The sequence below is a fragment of the Sapajus apella genome, unplaced genomic scaffold (genome assembly GCF_009761245.1).
Source record: "Sapajus apella isolate SASKATOON/1434 unplaced genomic scaffold, GSC_monkey_1.0 scaffold82, whole genome shotgun sequence".
Classification (NCBI taxonomy): domain Eukaryota; kingdom Metazoa; phylum Chordata; class Mammalia; order Primates; family Cebidae; genus Sapajus; species Sapajus apella.
This window is the reverse complement of record NW_022437022.1, coordinates 9,113,454-9,136,504: the sequence shown is the minus strand read 5'-3', so window position 1 is coordinate 9,136,504 and position 23,051 is coordinate 9,113,454. Positions and strand designations below refer to the sequence as shown.

Sequence of the window (23,051 nt, the reverse complement as noted above, 5' to 3'; positions counted from 1 at the left end):
GGAAAAATGACTTTGGGAGAGAGCTGGGAAGAGTCGGAACAAAAACCCGGAGATAGCAGAACAGAGTGCACGCTGGGCGGGGTGGGGCTGTAGTCCTGTTCCCACATGGTAGGTGGCCGTTTCCCACACACTGTTCTGGCACTAGCCGGTACCCAAAACACGTTTGCTGGGTGAATGTAGTAAGAAGACGTGCAGTTGAGGCTGGAGGGGAGCGCTCGGGGTGGATTGTGACAGATGAGAGTGAGACCAGCTTCAGGAGGGGCCTGCAGTTAGTGGACAAGAGGGAGATACTGGGGTCTGAGTGGACCACACACCCTCAGCCCAGCCAGGAGGCAGGCCATGCCACAGTCATGTTTAAAGGTAGAAGGGACAGAATTTGGTCGCTGATCCTACCTGAAAGTGAGGAGAGGCGTGGTCTAAGGTGCCATCACGGCAAGAGGGAGTCGCAACACGGAACCTTAAATAGTGTGGCTGCATCTTTGGCTTTTGATTTACCCTCTTCCTCCTGTGTTTTCTTCTCTCTCACAGCCTGATTGACAGAAGAGGGTATATCCAGCCCGACACGCCGCAGCCAGCAGCACCCTCCAATGGCATCACCATGTATGGGGCCACGCAGTCACAGAGTGACATGGTAGGAGAGGGGGCCGCGGCTCCCCGCCAGGGCTTCCCTTTCGCTGCGTGCTCACTGACAGGTCACCAAGCAGTCATCCTAGCAAACCTCCCCAGAAGCCGGGCCAGCCCACTGCCACCCACCCAATGACTACCGCGCTCAGACAGTAGGCAAGGCGTTAAACTAAGACAGTAGCCAAGGAAGCGTGTGGCCACTGAGTTCAGTGTGCTTGCTCACGGTTGTGCAGGGGAAGTCCACACACGCGATCCCTCTGCCAAAACAGCTGAGGCACGTGGCTGGAAGCCCCTTATACAGGAGCAGGCTGTGGTTTGAGGGATCAGGCGCACGTCCCAGGCAGGGCTGGGCTGGTGATCTTTTCCCTTTCCATCCCTTGGTAGCCATCTGTACTGACCCCTCCTCCGCTTCTTTAAGTGTACAAAGGATGGCGCTGCCAGTTCTCCCTGCTTCAACACAAAGTCTGGGATCCACCCTGCGTACCCTAGTGCAAGTGATCGGACCAGGTGTTCATTCACTCGCAGCAAAACTGAACAGTGCCTCTCTAGGGAGCGTGCAGGTCTCATGCTTTCTTCAACGGGTGGATACAGTTTGCTTCCCATATGCAGGTTTCTAGCATGCAGGTGGGACATCTGGGGAAGGAGGCAGGAGTCGCTCATGGACACCAGAAATCCCAGCCTGGCCTGGACCTGACTATGGTGTCTTAAGATCCCCTAGGTGTCTGGAAGGCAATGGCCTCTCTTTAGTTCCATGTTCCTGCAGAGGTCTTTGTCTGTGATCCTGTGCTGTGTGCTCTTTCTATGTTGAATCCCTACTGCGGAGCATCCATGACAGGTCGGAGACCTGACTTTCAGGTAGACAGGACGTGGCGAGCAGCCCACAGCACCTTGGTTCTGGGTGCAAAGAACTGCAAGGTGGAAGTTGGCAGGCTCAGGACCGTCTCTAATAGCTCAGGGCCAAGGGAGGCTGTTTAATTCCACATTGACCTGAGTGGCTGTGTTCACAGCTGCGGGAACTAGGCTCAGCCCCCAGCAGAGGTGGCTGGGATTTACGTGTTGGCAGTGGTGGTGTCTTCTTTGTGTTGTTTTGCCCTGCTTTGCGAACAAAGTATTTTCTCTTTTTTTTTGAGAGACAGAGTCATGCTCTGTCACCTAGGCTGGAGTGCAGTGGCACAATCTCGGCTCACTGCAACCTCTGCCTTCCAGGTTCAAGTGACTCCCCAGCCTCAGCCTCCTGAGTAGCTGGGACTACAAGTGTGCACCACCATGCCCAGCTAATTTTTGTATTTTTAGTAGAGACAGCGTTCTCCATGTTGACCAGGTTGGTCTCGAACTCCGGACCTCTGGTGATCCACCTGCCTCAACCTCCCGGAGTGCTGGGATGACAGGCGTGAGCCAGTGCCTGGTGCGTTTTCTTTCAAAGCAAGTATGTTGACTTCAAGGCCCTTGCCACTCACTCTGTAAGGGATCGGGGAAACAGCTTGTTTGGTGAGAACTCACACACTCAGAGAGATGTTAAGGGTCACTCCCCCAATGTTTTTCAGAAGAGTAAACTGAGAACAGAGGGAGGAAAAGAGGGGGTCACATTCACGGGGACCAGCTGTGTTCCAGGGCACGTGGTGGTCAGCACCTCATTTAACCCTAAAGCAACAGTGGAAAAAGGGGACACTTGTCCCCACCATTTTAAGTAGGAGAGATTAATCCTCTGTCTACCCAAGGGCACACAGACACTGATTTGTGGGTTCAAAACTAGCCTGGTGACTCCAGTGCCCATGTTCACTTCGTATACCGCATGCCCTCAAGTGCACAGGCATAAAAGACCAGTAGATCTGTGCTCTGAGACCTTGACGATTCGCAGGTGCACAAGGAGTGCCCTTTGAGGGCAGAGCTCACCAGGATTCTGGCCACATACGTTGATCATGTCTGTCTGGTGTGTGTGTGTGTCTCATTCAATCAGCAACTCCACCTGGGTTCCCTCTGTGTACTGAGGACTAGAGTAGGAGCTGCAGATACAAGGTGTGTGGAGTACAGCTCACCTGCCTTCAACGGGGTCAGCACTCAGGGCACCACGTGGGCAGATACATGAAGGAAGCATTAAGAACCTTCTGCAGAATTCACCACTAATGGCAACCGTCCTTATCAAAACCATGGACTTACGTTCATCCTACCCTGTGACCCCCACAGTACTGGGCTCGCCAAGTGCTGCACGGTGCTCATCTCACCAAGCTCTACACTTTCTTGAGATTAAGAAAATTAACAAAGGCTGTTTAAAGGTGCTTTCACCAGGAAGCCACTTCAGGTCAAGACCAGATGGGACACAATTCAGCAAACAGTTATTGAGCACCTATCCTGGGCCTCAGAGAAGGTAGGTTTGATGATGGAAGTGGGGAGGTCATTTTACTCCAGATGGCAAATCAGCTTCCTCTCCGGAGTCCGTTCATTCTACACCTGCACCAAGACTGTGGTCAGGCGCACACATTTGTGATGTGGCAGAAATGGTAGGGCACATTTGCCGATTCCTGTAAGAGTCACCTTCCAGCTAACTAGTACCCCTGAAGCACCGGGCTGTGACGTTTAAGGGTTGTTGGAAGAGGACCCTGCACAGGTTAAGAAAGAGGACACCGTCACAGTGCAGCCGTTGCCTGTTTATCACCCCGATCACTCAATTCAGTGTAAGGCTACTTATTTTATTTATTTATTTTTTGAAACAGTGTCTCACTCTGTCACCCAGGCTGGAGTGCAGTGGCGTGATCTCCACTCACTGTGACCTCCACCTCCTGGGTTCAAGTGATTCTCCTGTCTCAGCTTCCCAAATAGCTAGTATTACAGGTGTGTGCCACCACGCCCAGCTAGTTTTTGTATTTTTTAGTAGTGACAGGGTTTCACCATGTTGGCCAGGCAGGTCTCAAGGTCCTGGCCTCAAGTGATCCACCAGCCTCTGCCTCCCAAAGTGCTATGATTACAGGCATGAGCCACTGTGCCCAGCTGGTAAGACTACTTTTTAAGGCATCTGTTCATCTGGGGGCTTAAGTACCATGTCCAGAAGCTTGAAGATGACAAGAATTACCAAGGCTCCTTGCCCTGCTGTTCTCCACTGCGACTGAAGATGGGACAGTCTCAACACCCTGGAAAGAGCTACATGCAACATCACCAGGCCACTGAGCACCAGGCAGATCAGGAAGAGCTCTGGACCCAGAAGCAGAGCCTCTTCAGAGCCGGCCTTGGGCTGGTGGCATACAGAATCATGGCAGGATTGAGTGAGGACCTGCAGCCCTGGTCACCTGCCCAGGCTGACAGTGCACTCTCTGCCATGCACACCTGAGGGTAGGTGGCTCCACATCCCCTGCCATCCATACACACAAAAGGCAGAGAGCATCATTCTTTTTTTTTTTTTTGTGAGACAGAGTCTTACTTTGTCACCTAGGATGAAGTGCAGTCTTGCGATCTCAGCTTACTGCAACCTCCGCCTCCTGGTCTCAAGGTGAACCTCCCACCTCAGCCTCCTGAATAGCTGGGACCACGGGCATGCGTCACCGTACCTGGCTAATTTTTGCAATTTTTATAGAGACAGTTTTGCCACATTGCCCAGGCTGATCTCAAACTCCTGACCTCAAGCAATGCACCTGCCTCAGCCTCCCAAAGTGTTGGGATTACAGGTATGAGCCACCACACCAGCCATTCATTTCTTTACTCAGGCATGCACAGATTTTTCCAGAGAGCTTCTAGGGGAAGGCTTGAAAGCACTGTTGGGTGTAAAGAAATTAACAAGGCTCACATGCCCCTGGGAGCTGTACGGTACAAAAACACTTCAGCATCACAGCCCTGACGAATCCATGCCTGTATGTCTAGGGTCAGACACATGATATGTGCATGAAATTTCAGGATCAAGATCTCCCCTTAAAGCCCATGGACCCCATGGTAAAGAAACCCTCCATCAGTGAGTACCATGGTCTACCTTCCTCCCTAACAGAGACAAAACTGTAAAAAACCTAAACATCTTGGGAATCATGTGCATGTGAGCGCTACTCTGGATTTGGTAATAGCACAGAATTGTGTGTGTGTGTGTGTGTGTGTGTGTGTGCATGTGCACATGCTATTAGCTGGGTGCAGTGGCTCACACCTGTAATCCCATCACTTTGGGAGACAGAGGTGGGTGGATCACGGGATCAGGAGTTCAAGACAAGCAAAAAAAAAAAGCCTTACATTGAATTGAGTGATAAAGGGCCTCCGGAGTAGCTGTGATTATAGACACCTGCCACCACACCCAGCTAATTTTTTTATTTTTAGTAGAGACAGGGTTCCACCCTGTTGGCCAGGCTGGTCTCACGCTCCTGATCTCATGATCCACCCATCTCGGCTTCCCAAAGTGCTGGGATTACAGGCATGAGCCACTGCACCTGGTCAATAGCACAGAACTGTAGTCTAAGTCCCTGAAGCAGGATGTTCCAGTCCGTGATAAAAGCTGTACAGATACATCTCTTCCACATGGCAAATGCTTTTGAGTCAGCCAACAGGCTTTAGGATGCCTTTTTATCCCCATCCTGAAGAGGAAAATTGGAGATGGGAATTTACTGTGCAGAGACCAGACTGCTGCCACTTACTAGCTGCATAACCTTGATGAGTTAATTAACCTCTCTCTGCCTCAGTGTTTTCATCTATAAAATGGGAACATTGATATTCTTACCTTGAAGGGTTTCTGTGAGGATTAGGTTCAGACATATAAAGCACTTAAAACCTTCCCTAGCACAAAAGAAGTATGATTTAAGTGTCTGCTGTTATTATTATTGTCTCCCTGAGATCCATGAGTGGCAAGATGAGTGAGCTCCACTGTACCCTCTCAGAGCAACTGACAAACAAAAGAGATGGCTGGTGTGAGGGAAAGAGCCCAGGATGGGAACCAGGGAACGAGCGCTCCCATTCTGGCTGTTGCCAGTTAGTTCCCTGACCATTAGCAGGCCACTCTTGCCTCACTGGTCCTCAGTTTTCCTCATCTGCAAAATAGGAGCTGGGATTAACTGGTATCTAAAGTCCCCTTCCAGCTGTGAGCCCTTTGTGAGGCTCCGACCCTTGCAGCTCCACCAGGAGGGCAGAGACAACATCTCAGTCCACACGTGCAGGCAAGAGCTCTCTAGCCCCCAGAAGGAGGTAAACACTGTGACTGTCAGCTCCTCCTCTCCTCCTGCCCACCCTGAACAACAGCCCTGACTGACTAAGCCCGCACTTGGCACAGGACTGGGGGTGTGCCGTGGGGCTGCACCACGGCCTGGCTGTCACACCAGAACTTCCCCTGAGAGGAGGAGTGTGTGTTGGTCTTCTCATTTGTCTCTTGCATTTATGGGATAAAGCCCACTTGGCCATGGTGTGTAATTCTTTTTGTATGTTGCTAAATTCAGTTTGCAGTATTTTGTTAAGGATTTTCTGTCTGTATTTGTAAGAGAATTATCTGTAGTTTTCTTGTGAAGTCTTTGTCTGGTGCTGGTATCGGGAGTAATACTGGCTTTGTAGAAGGAGTTGAAAAGTGCTTCGTACTCTTCTGTCTTTTGAAAAGTTTGGGAAGAACTGGTGTTCATTCATCTTTAAAGATTTGCAGCAATTTGCCAGGAAAGCCATTTGGTCTTGAACTTTCTCCATGGGTATTTTATTGATTATTAATTCACCCTACTTATTATAGGTCTATTCAGATTTTTAATTTTTTTCTGTGGGTCAGTTTCAGTAGTATGTGTCTTTCTAGGAATTTATCTATTTCATCTAAGTTGTCTAATTTGTTACGTTGTCTCCTCTGTCAGTATTGTCTTGTTATGAAAATAGATGAGGAAAGCTTAAGGACTGAAAAAGTTAAATTGAAAATGAGAATAACTTGTAAAACTCGAGGGGAAGAGGAGAAACAGTCAGACCTCTGTGAGAGTCAAGAAGCACTTGGAGTAAGCCTTGAAGAGGGGAAATTGGTATTTTGTATTTTTTAAACGTTCTGTGAAATGCACATGGCAGCTGAGAAGCGGGGGGAACAGCTAGCAGAGTGAGTTCCAGCGTGGGTTCCGGCCCGTGACTGTTGCTTTGCTTTCTCCCGCTTTAAGTAATGTTAGGGCCATGAGAAATACACATACCAATTAATTTCCAGGAATTGTCAAAACACAGACAAGTGAACTGAAATATTTCAAGACTGACAACAAAACAAATTCTCTGGGGCCACAGTAGCATTCTTCTCCTTTGATTTTCTTCGGCTGCCTGCAACAGACATCCCAAGCAACAAAGACCATCACGGACTGAGCCAGCACATCACGACCAGCCGTGCCTGGCCAAAAGGGTCCCAAAGCCCTTCCGTTTTCTGGTGTCTGATGCAGTGATAGACACCCAGGGCACTCACCCTCTGCGCCTTGGAAAGCCTCTACAATTGCTAAGACCAAGTGGTCTGGCAACTTGCCAAGCAACCCATCATCTTCCTTTTTACTTATTTATTTCCTGATTTGTGTATAGTTAGATCTCACAATCGATAAAAAAATTTCTTGTGTTCCAGTCCCCGACTAGATGGATGTGAAAACAAATACGCAGATCCTTTAGTATTGAATTAGTCAGAATCGCAAGCTAAACTTCAAGCTATTCTAAGAGCGGCACCAAGTTGATTTGCTCTAGAACCATACTTTGGTCAGGTGGGTCTCTGCTGAGGTTCAGCACTCTGGAATGGGAAGGGCGTTGCTGATATTGTGCCCCAGAGTCCCTGGTCCTGGTTCCAGGTTCAGGACTCAGGAGGAGTCCTGGCTCTGTTCAGTCTTTCTTTGCACTCTGTAAACAGTTTAAACCCTGAAAAAAATTTTTTTTCTTGTGTGTAAACGTTTCAAATTAAACAGAAACCAGGGATTCCATCCACCACTGTTGTGGAGTGGCAACGGAGTCCAAGGGGGTGCCCCTGTTAGGCTGAGCCCTCTAGGTTAGGCAAAAGGACAGGACCAGGGACTCCGGATACCCAGAGTCCAAAAGCAGATAGCCAAAAGCTGACAGGACCAGGAACTCTAGACCCAAGATTAAAAAGACAGAAAAAAAAAAGCAGAATGAGGACTCTCCCAGAGTCCAAAACCCAACACCAGAGAAACCAGAATCAGGACTCTTTCCACAGCCCAGAACAGAACCAGGACTCTTCCCGAGTCCTGAACAGAACCAGGACTCCTCCCAGGTTCTGAACAGAACCAGGACTCTTTCCAGAGCCCAGAACAGAACCAGGACCCCTCCCAAGTCCTGAACCTGGAACCAGGACCAGGGACTCTGGGGCACCCAAAGCCCAAGGTCACAGGAATCACCATAGTCAATTCCAGCATCCTGGTAATTGGATGATGCCTGTAACTTCCAGGAATAACCAGATCTGGCCTGACTTACCTTCTCTGCAGAGCAGGACTAGGGGACTCTGAAGAATAATTTGGCGGAGCGCACTGAGAGTTGATCCACTCTCCTCTGGCAAGGGGTGGTCTATGGGGTCCTGGAATGTCTCAGGGGGCACCTCCCCTATAGTCCACCTCCCAGCTCGAGGGAGCCCAGAATGAGCCCAATCTGCACCCAGTGGCAAACGAAATAATAATATCTCGCTGGAGCCTCCAAATGTTGTAACCGAGTGAGTTAGAAGGAAACACCACGCTCTGAGTTCAAATTATGAGTCCTTTATTCAGCCAGTGACTGAGAGTCAGCTAAGGCTCAAAATCTCTCGACCCCAAGAAAGGGGCCTGATTTTCCTTTATACCTTGATTTATGTAGGGGAGGGAGCAGCCTAGCTAAAGCAGAATTGTACAGAAGCAGAACAAGCAAGTCAGTAGGAGGAGGCTGGTAACCAGCGGGCAGGAAGTTCCCAGGATTGTTGGTTGCTAAGGGTATTTCCATACAATCACTAAGGGGGGTAGCAGGAAACTTTCCATACAATCGATCACCAAGGAGGGTATTCACAATAGCAGATAGACTTGCCAAGCAGGATGGTTACAGTGGTTACAGGTACTGTGAACAATGTGAACCACTCTCCACGTTCAAAGCTTTGACCCAGTAATGCACCTGAGGGGGCCGTAGCAGGGAGGGAGAGGCTCGAGAGAGTGTGTCAGGTTTGCAGCTAAGATGGAGTCAGTTAGGCTAACCCAGGTTAGGTTATTACACTATTATTGCAAGAATTACCTCACTTAATCCCCATAACAACCTGCAAGATAGCCTCATTTTACAAAGGATGAAACTGAGACTTGAATATGTTGAGTAACTTGCTCACAGTCACACAGCTAGGGATGCAAGCCTGTGTGCTTGCTTTTCTTTTTTTTTTTTCCCTGAGATGGAGTCTCACTCTTGTCACCCAGGCTGGAGTGCAATGGCACAATCTCAGATCACTGCAAACTCGGCCTTCTGAGTTTAAGCAATTCTCCTGCCTCAGCCTCCCGAGTAGCTGGGATTACAGGCATGTACAACCACACTAGGCTAATTTTTGTATTTTTAGTAGAGACAGGGTTTCACCATGTTGGCCAAGCTGATCTCAAAATCCTGACCTCAGGTGATCCACCCGCCTCAGGCTCCCAAAGTGCTGGGATTACAGGTGTGAGCCACCACGCCCAGCCTCGGATGCTTTCTGTGTCATATTTCCATTTGAAAAGCCCTCAAGTTGGAACCAGGTGACCCTCTTCAGGCCTAGCCCTATGTCTGGAGCCGAGGGATAATTTATTACAATCTGTTGCTCCTCAGCCCAGGACACTCATCAGAATCACAGTGCTGATCTCTGCATCCAGTTAAATCAGAATGCCAGGGTGGGTGGCAAGGCCTTTGTAGTGCCATGGGCCTGGAGATGACTGTAATTGGCAGCCAGCATTGAGGACCATCAACATAGACTTCAAATTCTCTTGCTCTCTCCAAAAGTTTCAGTTAAATGGAATGATTTGGGGGCATTATTTGCTTTGGTACAAAGAAGTTTATTTTATCTTGAAAAACCTTAGGTCAGTTTCATTTAACACGTGGTCTATTCAGAGAAATGGGTATGTGGACGGTTTGAACAGAATGTGCTAGAATGTGAGAGACTGCTGGGGTCGGGGGAGCTTTGGCAAAGAGCACTTAGGTTTCAGGCAAAGCTTCCTGGAGGAGTCGACCTCTGAGAATTTGCCACCCAAAGGTAGGAGGGATGTTTCCAGCAAACAAAGTGCAGGCATGCACAGGGCGAAGCCTCTTGGTGTTTCAAGAGGAGGTGCAAGTTGGGGGGGAAGCTGACTTAGGCATGTGGAATGTAGGCGCCCATGGATACCTGAGGCAGTGAGGAGAGGCCCAGCACATAGGGAAGGTTTGCTTCCCCATGTTGATGGAGAAATGGTATGGCTGGTAGAAAATCACTTTGAAACTATGGAGATTTGAATCCGTTTTCTCAGTTATCCTAGAAGAATCAGTCACTCTGGCATTTCAGAAAAACTCAAAGACTTACTCATGGTTGTCACCTGAGATGCTAATCCAATTTCATCTTACACGCTGGAAGATTATTTTTTGAAATCAGCATTCATTACATTTTCCATTCTCTATGCCCACCTCTGCCAGCTGTGTCCTCACCAATTCAAGTCAAGTTTCTTGGTCTAATTGGACACCAGTATGAAAAACAGAATAAGATCATCATGAAAGATAATGGAAGGAGAAGCTTTGCAAATATTTACTTTAAGTACTCAGCGGGGCGTGGCAGAGAACAGCTGTGGGGTCAGAGCACCTGGGCTGGCTCTGACCTTTGCCAACCCTGACACTTTGGGCCTAGGTGATCTTGGGCAAGGAACTTAATCCCAAGAGCCTTAAATTCCTAACCCGTAAAATGAAGAAAGCAGCACCAATGTTTACCTCCCTGGCCTGCGGTGAGGGTTCACAGAGATTGTTTCCTCTTCCCGTCACTAGTTTATGACCTAATAAACTGGAGGTGCTTTTTTTTGTTTTGCCTTTTAGAGATGGAATCTCGCTCTGTCGCCTAGGCTGGAGTGCAGTGGTGCAGTCTTGGCTCACTGCCACCTCCACCTCCTGGATTCAAGCGATTCTCCTGCCTCAGCCTCCCAGGTAGCTGGACTGCAGGCATGCACCACCATTTTTTATAATCTTGGAAAAACATAAGCCAGGACCCCAAACCGGAACTCTTTTCATGGAGTGAGGAAGGGGTTATTGTCCCCAGACATGGGCACACTGGATTGCAAATTAATGAAGACAGATAGTTGTATTTACATAGAGCTTTGCAATTTACAGAGCAGTGAAAAATACATTTTCTAACTTAACCCTTTATTTTATTTTTTTATTGTTTTTTGAGACAGAGTCTCACTCTGTCACCTAGGCTGGAGTGCAGTGGCACGATCTCTACTCACTGCACTCTTGACCTCCCAGGTTCAAGTGATTCTCTGCTTCAGCCCGCCACGTAGCTGGGATTACAGGCGCACGCCACCATGCCTGGCTAATTTTTGTATTTTTAGTAAAGACAGGGTTTCACCATGTTAGTCAGGTTGGTCTTGAACTCCTGACCTCAAGTACTCTGCCCGCCTTGACCTCCCAAAATGCTGGGATTACAGTTGTGAGTCCCGTGCCCAGCCTGGAGGTGGTTTATAAATGTTCGGTTGAATGTATATGCAACTTCCCCTCGCAGGAGCTTGCTCACGGGAGATTCTTAACACATATTAATTTGTTCCAACTTCTTTTCCTCATTCCTTCCATCCTCCAATTTTGCCACATCTCCAAAAACCTCCACCCTGAATGTGGAACTAGGAGCTAGAGAGAAGGAGTTCTCTTTGATGTAGTGACATGCCATGGTTTCATGAAGTTATGGCCGTGGTTGGATGAAATTAATCTGCGAGCCAAGAGGCGGACACCATGGTCATTCCAGCCATCAGACACTGTAGCCAAGTGCCTGTGCACTTTTCCAGGAACTGTAAAACATTTTAAGACCTGGAAAGAAATTACAAGCTCTAAAACATGAAAAGAAAACTGCAAAATCAAAATTGATAAATGTTTAATGTCTATGAGACACATGAATATGTTAACTTCATTAATTGTTAAATTTAGCACTCATGAAAATTTTATGACAGTTTAGAAATGATTTGTAGGTTGGGTTTTTCCTACTTCATAAGAATCCCCAAGCACACATATGATTACACTGAAATCATTACCAATTACAAAGTCAGTTGCTCATAGATGGATAAATTTAAAAGTCTAATTGGCTTGGAGCCCCATGCCTTCCCCACACTGCCTTTGCAACTGAAGTTGCTTCTGGAAGAAGTCCTTTTGGTTTCAAGGCTCCTACCCACTGTTGGAGTGCCCCAAGTGCCATGAGAACATCTGCAGGAGAGGATGAGATGTGTTCTGTGTGGCCCCACAGGTCACATCTGGGAGGAGAGGGTGGGCCTGGGATTCACATCCTACTCAATCCAAGAGGGAATGGCCCAGCACACAGAGCTCTTAGCAGACAGGAGTCCCCACCCAGAGTTCTCAGACTTGGGACAGGAAGCATCTCCTAGCAATGTTGGACAGAGGACTTCAGCATTGGTGGCAAGGCCCGAACATCGACCTTCAGGCCCCCATCCAGTGGAGGTCCCGTCCAGCAGCCTCTTCTCTGTAATCAGGGCTATGGGCCCATTGTGTCTAATCAACAGGCCACTATCACCACCAGATAACGTTCCACTCCACCGTACATTCATGGGCCATTCAGGCACCTGGCAAACAGGCCTTCCTGTTGCTTCAGTTGTTCCTCACTTGGCTACAGTGTCTGATGGCTAGAATGACCATGGTGTCCGCCTCTTGGCTTGCAGATTAATTTCATCCAACCACGGCCATAACTTCATGAAACCATGGCATGTTACTACATCAAAGAGAACTGCTTCCCTCCTGCTCCTAGTTGCACATTCAGGGTGGAGGCTTTTGGAGATGTGGCAAAATTGGAGGATGGAAGGAATGAGGAAAAGAAGTTGGAATAAATTGATATGTGTTAAGAACATCCTGTGCGTGAGCTCCAGTGAGAGGAGTTTGTAGGTACGTTCAGCCGTGGGCTTCTGTGGTGCCGGGACCACACTCAGGGCTGTGGAAAGAGCACAGGCAGGGCTGGAGCTAAGCGGAACCTGAGGCTCAGTGCTCTTCCCCGACTCCCCTCTTTGCAGTTCAGCCACCTTCACAATAACGCAGGGCTCACCACTCCCCAGACTATACCACATGGACATACCACGTGCTGTTCCAAGCCTTCCACATCCATAACTTCTGCTAACCCTCACAGCACCCTCTGAGGATGTTACTAATACTACCTCCGTTTTATAGATTAACAAAACTGGAGCAAGGAGAGTTGAAGTACATTTTTCTAACAAAAACATCCTAATTTGCCCCCGGGGTCCATGCTTTTAACCCTATGCTATGCACCTCAATAAAGAAACATCTTTAGGGGCTGTGTGGAAAGTGATTTTCAACCACACTCTTTCAGTCCCCACAACCCATTACCCTTACCCGCGGTCCCCTGTGAAAACCTGCGCTTAGGAAGTGATCAATCATCACTCATTTATACATTATGGGGAACTTCAGTCAGACTTCAGGGATTTAGGAATTTCAGTTGTCAGTGAATATGTTACCCTCTATTAAAAACGCTTAGGGCTTTAATCATAGTAATTGAGTGCTTCAGTGCTGTGTGCCTAGCGCTTCTACCCAGAGTCTAGAATAGTTCCTATGATAGTTGGTTTCATCAAATGTTGGTTAAAGGAGAGCAAGAAGGAGAAAAAGATTGGCTCCTGTGTGCCGGGTTTGACAAAATAATTCTCTCATCTAGTCCTCACAAAACTGTCTGATGTGGGTATTCTGATTGCCCCAGTGAGGAGACTGAGACTCAGGGATGTTAAGTGTGTGACAGAGATAAGCAGTGGCCACGCTGAGACCTCACGCTTGGCAGTCTGACTCCATGGAAAACACTGTTCTTAACCCCCATAGCAAAAGCCTCCCTGGTAGGTCTTCTTATGGAGTGCAGTGGCATGAATGCGCCTCCCAGGGCCGGGGAAGCCACACCCCACTGCTCTGTCTCCTTTCTCTGCAGAAGGATGATTAATTGGTGGTGGTCAGTCATAAAACCAGGCTGTGGGACTGAATGTGCAACCTCTTCATAATCTAACCTGCAACCTGATCAGCACATCTATCGAGCATCGGCAGTGTCCTCTCTGTGTTAATCAATGGCAAATTAAAGTCATGCTTTTTTCTTTCTACTTGCTCCCTGGAGTCCAAACCGTTTGTACCACTTCAGAACAGTCTAGTAGAGATCAGGCAAAAGGTTTGTCCATGTGGAAACATATCAGTATCCAAGTGAATTACTGACCTGGCCCACGAGTGATCTCTGCTGTTACACTGCTTAGAGTTGGTGCCATTTCTTTGGGTCTGAAAGTTATTGTTTTCATCCAATTGGGATGCTTTTGGCCCTTCACTTTCTTTTTTTTTTTCTGCCTTAATCCATTCTCCTTCCTCCTGGAACTCCAGTGATAGACATGTTAGACTTGACATTGGCTCAGAGGGTAGGTCCCTGAGACTCTGCTTTTTCCTTCAACATCCCTCTCAGCTCTTCAGACTGGATAATTTCTTTGGGTCCGTCTTCATGTTCACTGATTCTTCTGCCATATCCAATCTACCACTAACCTTATCCAGATCATTTTTCATATTGCGTATGGTTCATTTTGCTTATTGTACTTTTTATTTACAGAATTTTGATTTGGTTCTATTCTATTTTCCCATTTCTTTGTGTATCTATTAACATTTTATTGAATACAGGACATTTTAGATATACGGTGTAGAGACTGGATTTTGTTATCTTACGCCAAAGAGTGTTGCTCCTGTTACAGCAAGAAGTTCAGTTACTGGCTCGTCACCTTGAACTTGTGTGGGCTTGTATTCTATTTTGTTAGTAAAGATCTGTGGAAAGCCCAAAGTGTTTTCCAGACTTCTTTAATTTGTTGGAACTCAACCTCCAAAGTCTGTCTTCTTGGAAGATTTTTTGGTTTCAAGCTTGTTACGACGGGCCTAGGGTCTTACTTTAGGGCACGATTCTTACTCCTAAGGCACAGCCTTTCTTATGTCTTAGGGGTCCCAGGGACATTAATAATGTGTTGGAGGTGTTAATGACATCAGTGTCCCTAATGCCCTACTTTTCTCCACCTCTAGTATCTCTGTTTCTCTTTCAAACCCATTGCAGCTGCTGTTTTAAAAGCTTTGGGGCAGGGGAGGTTCACCCTGCCCATCCACAGCACAGCCCTTCGCTGCAGACTTGTGAGGAGCCCCCTCTAGCACTTCTGGTCCTTCCTCTCTGAACAGCATCCTCTTTTCCAGTTTTCTGCCCTGCAGATCCAGACGCTTTGGCTGTCTCACACTCTGATTTCCGCTTTCTCTATAGCCAAACGATGGTGGTCTGCTCAGGCTCCAGCTGTGCAATGGTTGGGGAACTTTCCCCAAGAAAAGAACTGGTTGGTTGTGGGGCTTAGCTTGTGAGTTTCCCTCAAGGATTACAGTCTTGCATTATCTGTTATGCCCTACTGGAAACCATTTGCCTCCTGTACTTTGGCCAGTTTCATATACTCCCTTACATGCAGAGTGAACGTTGGTCCAGTATCAGTTCTCCATCATTCCTGGGAGTAGAAGCTTTATCTCTATAGTTAGAGGACATGTTATAACCCATGTTGCGTATGTTCCACGTATGGGTCATTTGCTACCCGCTCTGCCAGCAGTAAACACTAAATTAGCCTTGGGGTATGACTACTCTGGCCTAAAGCCATTTCCAGTGCTTACTTTGAAGGAGGAGCCTTTGGAGACAGATTTAGCATCAGACTCAGCATGTTTATTTGCAGAAGAGAGAAAAGCTGGAGGGAAAGAGGCCCTAGGTATCTTTGGTTAGATTTTTGCCTGCCACTTTGGGAGGCCGAGGCAGGTGGATCACGAGGTCAAGAGATCGAGACCATCCTGGCCAACATGGTGAAACCCCATCTCTACTAAAAAAATACAAAAATTAGCTGGGCATGGTGGTGTGCGCCTGTAGTCCCAGCTACTTGGGAGGCTGAGGCAGGAGAATTGCTTGAACTCGAGAGGTGGAGGTTACAGTGAGCTGAGGTCGCGCCACTGCACTCCAGCCTGGCGCCTGGCGACAGCGTAAGACTCTGTCTCAAAAAAAAAAAAAAGTTTTTGCCTGCCATTTTATTTTAGGACCAGTATCCGGAGAAGAAAGGTATTTCTTGAATGATAGAAAAGGTGCTTCTACAGAAATATGCAGTATTTTAGAAATTAGAGATAAAGGCTTTATAATTTTATATCTAGATAAACACCCTGATATGGCAGGTCAAAAATTAGATAAATATTGATAGATAGTTGGCATCAAAGTACCTACCGAGATCTTATTTATTATCTCAAATATGGGAAAATTCAGTGGTAGTGTATCTTCTCACACAAGTTGGGGATGGGGGTGGTTATTCAGTGCCTATGAGATTTTCCCCCGGTTATAAATTCTCGAGGAAGAAAATGTTAGAGAAGTTACAATGTGACATCTAAAGCAATAAGGTGATGCATGTGACCTCAAGTATTTCTTGCCATCCGAACTCCTATAAAATTCCAAGGAACCATACTGGAAGCATGTGCAAATCATCCAGAGCCAGCTGAGGACCACATCTTCAATATTCCTGCTTCCCTCATTATTGGCTCTTATTATTAGCTAGCACTGAAGATCTATATAGGACAATGTCTATGCATGGCATACTGACGACATCCAGTGAGGGTCCACTTTTTAGAGTGCACGCCTCATTTGATTGTCATTGTCAAATAATTTAACTTCTGTATAGCACTGGTGCCGTCATTTATGCTTATGTCTGGCACTTGTTGCTACAAAAGTCCTTTGGGATTGCATGCTAAATGCAAAGATAGTAACATGGTACATAATTGCTGTAATTGTTTTTAGAAAATTATTTACTCTATTTACTTAACCTAATATTTTAAATCCCCCAATCCATTATCAAAACAAGATTAAACCAGTAGTTGCATGATTTATTAAACTAGTATTGCAGAAGAACTCTCCCTGTATAGTCTGAAAAATCAAATATAGCAGGAAAAAAATAGCTTAGGCAAACATAAATGATAATGTTAAATAAAAGAATACAAAAAAGCTCTCCTCCCAAGCTGCAGCTGCATTTTAGGTGAACTTTAGAAGATTGTGGTATGTCTATAGCTGTAAATAAGCATTCATAAGACCCCAGAACAGAGCCTCACAGCCAAGCAGAAATAAATGATGCCTAACTCTGACACTTCTGACAGAACTGGAGCAAAAGTGATAAATAATTTCACTGATTCTTAATTTGTATACAGACCATCTAGAAAATTCCTAGCTTTCGCTTTTAGTAGCATCTGTACACTTGGTTTTTTTCAAGCAAGAAGTTAGCTAGGGTAAAACACAATATATTCCATCATGAGCATTTTTATTTGAGAATCTGCAGAAACAAGTAAATGATCTCTATGGTGTTTTCAAATTGTAACATTAAGCGCTAATGTGTGTGACATCCAGACATCTGAAGCCATAAAATTCTTTGCAAGTGAAATGCCGACGCCTCATTTGGGCAGTAAATCAGCCGTCACAGTGAGTTACTGCAATAAGGGCAAAAGCTCCAGCACTCCAGATAGCGGTACTGCTATGCGGCCAGCAGAAAGGCCTTTTCACAGACGCTCTTACAAGAAATGAAGCTTTTATTCTATTAGAATCCAGCATTCAGCCAATTTTTTACCTTAAAAAAATGGTAATGTGTTATATGATTTAACCTAATATTTGATTAATATGAACTTTCAAAAGGTTGTTTTGAAATAAAAACATGAGTATCTCAACTTGCTGTTCAGAGAAGATGGACTGTCACTGTCAGAGATCTAAGCAGTCGACTGTATAGGGTTATGTAACTGGTAGGACCAATTCAAACATACCCAGCCGCTTCTTGGTGATAGCCGGAATGTGTGCACAGCCATCAAATTATAAGAGAAGAAAGCGAGCAGTGATGTCTCCCTCTACTGGCAGAAACCAGGAAGGCTCGGTGGTGGAGGGAAAAAGCTTCAAAGTAAGAGAGAGAGAGGTAGAAAGGAAGAGACAAAAAATTAAAAAAGGGGAAGATGGAAAAAGGGGAATTGGGAGGCAAATCAATGGGAGAAAAGGATAGAGGGGAAGACAGTTGGTGAGGCCAGACAGCAAGAAAGTTAAGTAGAAAAGTCAACAAGAAATGGGCAAGTAAGAATTAGAAGTAAAGGTTAAAAAAAAGGAGAAGTATAAGAATCTTTTTCATGGTCATCTCCACAGTAACCCTGAAAATATTGGCCATTTCCCCCATGACTTTCTCAAATAGGAATCACGGCCATAAAGGTTTATGAACCTGTCGTCCTCGGAATTCTGGCGGAATGGAAAATTAGGAAAAGCTCTTTTACAAAAATCAGGTATCCCTGAGTCATTTGATATCTGAGCTTTTTCCAAGAAGCATATGTTCAAAACAGACGATGTTTTAAGAGCCTTTAATGAGAACTGTAAATTCCAGTCAGGAGCGTCCTGGCGCTGCCCTTGGTTGGAATCTGACAAAATTCAGCTCTGTCCACAGCCGTGCCATCTTCTAAGCCTACAGGAGATTTAGATGGGCAACACCCTGCAGAACAGAGCCTGGCCTTGGTGTGCCCCAACTGGGATTTGCCTTCTAAATGGAAATCAGCTTGAATGTGGCAAAGTGTCTTCAAAGCAGTGAGCTACACGCAGGACTTAAACACTTAGGTGCATGGTGACAGTCCCGTAACCCCTGCTAGCACCCAACAGAAAAGCTGGGGAGGACACAGAGAATAGTTCATTATTAATATGAAAGCAGTCCCTTTATCAGGGGAAACACCCAGAGCTAGACTTGGAGACACAGTCATCTTTTTTAAACAAATCTATGTAGAAGAGGTATTTATCATCTGATAAGTCAGGGTTGCAAATAGTCATCTGGAAAACATTTCTGAGTGACTTCTCTATGGATTTTTAAAATTAAATTACTTACGGGCTGGGCACAGTGGTTCACACCTATAATCCCAGCACTTCGGGAGGCCAAGGCAGGCAGATCACTTGAGGTCAGGAGTTCGAGATCAGCCTGGCCAACATAGTGAAACCCCATCTTTACTAAAAAAACAAAACATACAAAAATTAGCCAGACGTGGTGGTGCACTCCTGTAATCCCAGCTACTCGGGAGGCTGAGGTAGGAGAATTGCTTGAACCGGGGAGGCAGAGGCTGCAGTGAGCTGAGATCACGCCACTGCATTCCAGCCTGGACAAGAGTGAGACTCCGTCTCAAAAAAACAAACAACAACAAAAAATTAAACAGCTTCAGCTAAACTGTTTCTTTCACAAATACTATTTCACACCTTCTTAAAGTTCTTAAGCTTTGCCCTTGACAAACTCCAGAGCATTTCCAACAAGGCCCTGACCAGCGAGGCCCAGAGAATGTTTGTCATAGTTCTTCTTTATTTATTTATTTTTGAGACAGAGTTTTGCTCTTGTTGCCCAGGCTGGAGTGCAATGGCACAATCTCAGCTCACTGCAACTTCCACCCCCTGGGTTCAAGCAATTCTTCTGCCTCAGCCTCCCGAGTAGCTGGGATTGCAGGCACTTGCCACCATGCCCAGCTAATTTTGGTATTTTAGTAGAGACGGGGTTTCACCGTCTTAGTCAGGCTGGTCTTGAACTCCTGACCTCGTGATCCACCCACCTCGGCCTCCCAAAGTGCTGGGATTACAGGTGTGAGCCACCGCGCCTGGCCCTTGTCACAGTTCTTAGTGAGCTATAAGGTCAACATGGTAAAGCACTAGTAGGAATGTGCTGGAGTGCGCCAGGTTTGGAACAGCCTGGGCCAGGCCATGGGAGACACTCTTTAAGAAAAAGCAACAGTATGCAGCGAATGAGGCCTTGGAAAGAGGCCTGCATAAGTAAAGAAGCCTGAAGCATCATTAGCTTCCCAGTAAAGCCACCTCTAGGGCTGTTACCTTTGTTTTAAGTTAGCAAAGGGATGTTTGCAAATGGAAGTCTCCGAAGGTGCACCCAACTCTGCATCAACCCCGACAGGGAACACAAGCTCTTAGGAGCTTAACCGACCACTGCGACAGCCACCTTTCCGAGAAGGTTCTCATGGGTGGGCAAGAGCTCTTTGCAGGCTTAGGTGGCAGAGAGGTGATCAGGGGAGAAGAAAAGGGCCAGCAGCTAATGGGGTAGTGCAAAGTGAAAGAGTGGATAAGGGGCTGGGGGGGTGGAGACAGAGAGAGTGGAGGGGAGCCCACCTGTCCCCAGAGAGGGAGGGTGAAACAGAGTGGAGAGGAGCCCCTGCCCTCAGGCTCCTACTGTGTGACTTTGACCATGGCCTCCGGCTCCACCCTCGAATATATTTTTCTGTGAGTCTGTGAGAGTCCATCAGAAGTACTTGGGCTGATCCCTAAAATAGAATTTGCCAATTAGTCTTCAGTGGAAAAGGCTTTCTTCAGGTCAGTAGAGACAAGCAAATCTAATTTGCAATTTCCTTGTTCCTTAGAGCCCAGGGGGAATGTGTGGACAGAAAGCATTAGTATGAGTGAGGGCTCCAGAGGGGAAGCTGGAGAACAGGATGCCTTGGCCCTGGAAGGGCAGGCTGAGCCCGGGGCTCACTCCCAGTCCTGGCCTGCTGGAGGCTGTGCCGAATTACAGGAAATGGGAGTGCTGCAGCGGCTCAGCGGCCCCTGTCAGTGAGAATATGAAGCAGTGATGTTCAGAAAACATTCTTTGCAAAGCACTGCCTGGTATAGTTTCCAGGAGATGAATGTTTAATCAGCGAGGCTGCTCTGCCCCCGCCTCTGCCCTGCCAAGGCTGAGCCCATGTCCTGAGCAGAGCTGACAGCGTTGGAGAGCGCCCGTAGCCTCCACAGGCCACAGCTGTCTGCAGCCTGACAGCCTTGCTGCTCAGTAGCCCTCACCAGAAGGGACCTGCACCCTAAGCTGAAATTCCCCGAAAGAGCAGAGAAAGCTACTCTGCTGTCCACATGACAGCTTGGAGAGGCACCGCTGGGGCGCAAATGATTTTGGTGGTGATTGGAAAAATGAATACATTTAAGGATTATTAACGCTTCACAGTCAGCCTCTTCCAAGTACTTTCTTTCTTTTTATTTATTTAGAGACAGGGTCTCGCTCTGTCGCCCAGACTGGAGTACAGTGGCACAATCTCGGCTCACTGGAACCTCCGCCTCCTGGACTCAAGTGATTCTCCTGTCTCAGCCTCCTGAGAAGCTGGGACTACATTCGTGTCTACTACTACCACCACGCCCGGCTAAATTTTGTATTTTTTGTAGTGATAGGGTTTTGCCATTTTGCCCAGGGTGGTCTCAAACTCCTGAGCTGAGGTGATCCTGCCTGCCTCAGCCTCCCAAAGTGCTAGGATTATAGGCATGAGCCACCGCACCCAGCCCCCCTTCCAAGTAATTTCTAATGCCCTTTCCTCTCCTCCAAATAACCCCACTCCCCCCAACCCCTGCCTCACTTTGGCACCCTTCTCTCCCAAGCCTTCCCCAGCTTCTCAGTGTCGTGCAGTTCCACTGCCCGGGATGACGCCACAGAGGATCAAGGACCTTCCGTGAGCCTTCCTTACCCTCTTCACAGCTCCACTGTGAGCTTTCCTCTTGCCTAGGACCAAAGTCTTTGAGCATCTGAAGCCTGCAGATTTCTTGAAGACTGCAGCCCCTCATCCTTCTCATCTAGGCTAGAGGGTGGCTCAGGGATGGCCTGCTTACTACTTGTCATTTTAGAAAGAAACTCATGGGGCTGGGAAGGAAGTGTGCACTGCCTGAAACAAGCACCTCAGGATCCGCAGCTTGGGTTGCGCTTCCTCCCTCCCCTCAAGGCTGTGTTGCGCACGTTGGCTCTGCACCACCCTGTGGCTGCCGGGGTATGAGTATGAGCAATGGCAGTTCTGGGCGCATCTCTTATCGGGAAGAGGTGGAGCACCTAAATCACAAAGCCATTGGTGCTCCAGTTCTCAGTAACTCTAGCCCTCTGATAAAGTGGAGGAGATAAGAAAGCCAAATAACATTTATTAAGCATCTGCTGTGTCAACTGTGTAATAGTGGAAAGAGGTCTATCCCAGCTTCAAATCCTGGATCCATCCCTTACTTTAATCTGTAAGGTCTTGATAGAGCTGCCCAACCCATCTGAGCCCCACAGTCTTCATTTGTGAAGAAGGGAAGCATGCTTGTTCTAAGAACTCCTGCAGAAGTGGAGTGACGTACCCAGCCTATAGCTTGAGGGCAGAGTCCCAGTTTGCTTACCTAATATCCATGCCTGTTCCTCCTCCTTCCCATCAAAACACTTCTGAATCTCACTGAGAAGATGCTGCACAGGCTTGAGTGGAAGATTTCCAAGTTCTGTTGAGGCTCTTCTAGCTGTTCGGAAACTTGCCCATAGTTCAGGAGAGGGTTTGCAGAGGTATTGGGGTGCCCATGATTTCACATAGGCTGGAAATGTGCTTACACTATTTTCTTTTCTTTTCTTTTTTGAGATGGAGTCTCGCTCTGTGGCCAGGCTGGACTGCAGTGATGTGATTTCGGCTCACTGAAACCTCTGACTCCCTGGTTCAAGTGATTCTCCTGCCTCAGCCTCCCGAGTAGCTGGGATTACAGGCGCGCACCACCACACCCAGCTAATTTTTGTATTTTTAGTAGAGACGGGGTTTCACCATGTTGGCCAGGATGGTCTCGATCTCCTCATCTCATGATCCACCCGCCTTGGCCTCCCAAAGTGCTGGGATTGCAGGCGTGAGCCACTGCGCCCGGCCCCTGTGCTTACACTATTTTCTTTGCACAGTGAGCGGAGGGAAACAAAGGACACGAGGCAGATGTCATGTGGCTTAAGGTGGCATGGAAGAATAGGAAACGTCTTCCCGAATGCGGGCGTTCTCAGACCACAGAGGCTTAGGGAATGGCTCTTGAGGCTATTGGAAAGTAGCAATGGGGAATTCTAGGCTTTTCCCAAACAGTCTGATCAGACCTTCAGGGGCTTCTGTCACCCGTGTACTTTTCTCTCCTTTTTTGGTGGCAAAGTAGACATTGCATATTTGCCACTTTAACCATTTGCGATATACAAGTTCAGTATTAAGTCCATTGGTGGTGTTCTGCCACCACCATCCATCTCCAGGGCTTCTTCCTCTTCCCCCACCGAACCTCCGCACGCCCTAACACCGGCTCCCTCTCCCTCCCACCCCCGGCCCTGGCAGTCACCATTCCACCTTCTCTCCAAGACCCTGACTCCTCCAGGGGCCTCATATCAGTGGAATCACACAGTTATTCATCTTTTTGTGGCTGGCTTGTTCACTTAGCGTGCTGTTTTCTGGGTCCACCCCTCTCAGGGATGTGTCCAAATACACTTTCTTCTTAAGGCTGCATCACTAACATTGTGTGTCTACACCGCACT

At 47.4% G+C, this 23,051-nt stretch overlaps 1 protein-coding gene across 4 annotated transcripts in view; it reads left to right on the top strand.

The window, feature by feature from the left end:
- ZDHHC14 (zinc finger DHHC-type palmitoyltransferase 14) overlaps positions 1-23,051 on the top strand; it is a 300,608-nt gene that overhangs the window by 275,869 nt on the left and 1,688 nt on the right. For all 4 annotated transcript variants that reach the window (XM_032253217.1, XM_032253216.1, XM_032253214.1 and 1 more), the window contains exon 8: positions 529-631. In XM_032253217.1, coding sequence (XP_032109108.1) covers positions 529-631 — 103 coding nt within the window. The remainder of the gene's footprint in view (positions 1-528; positions 632-23,051) is intronic.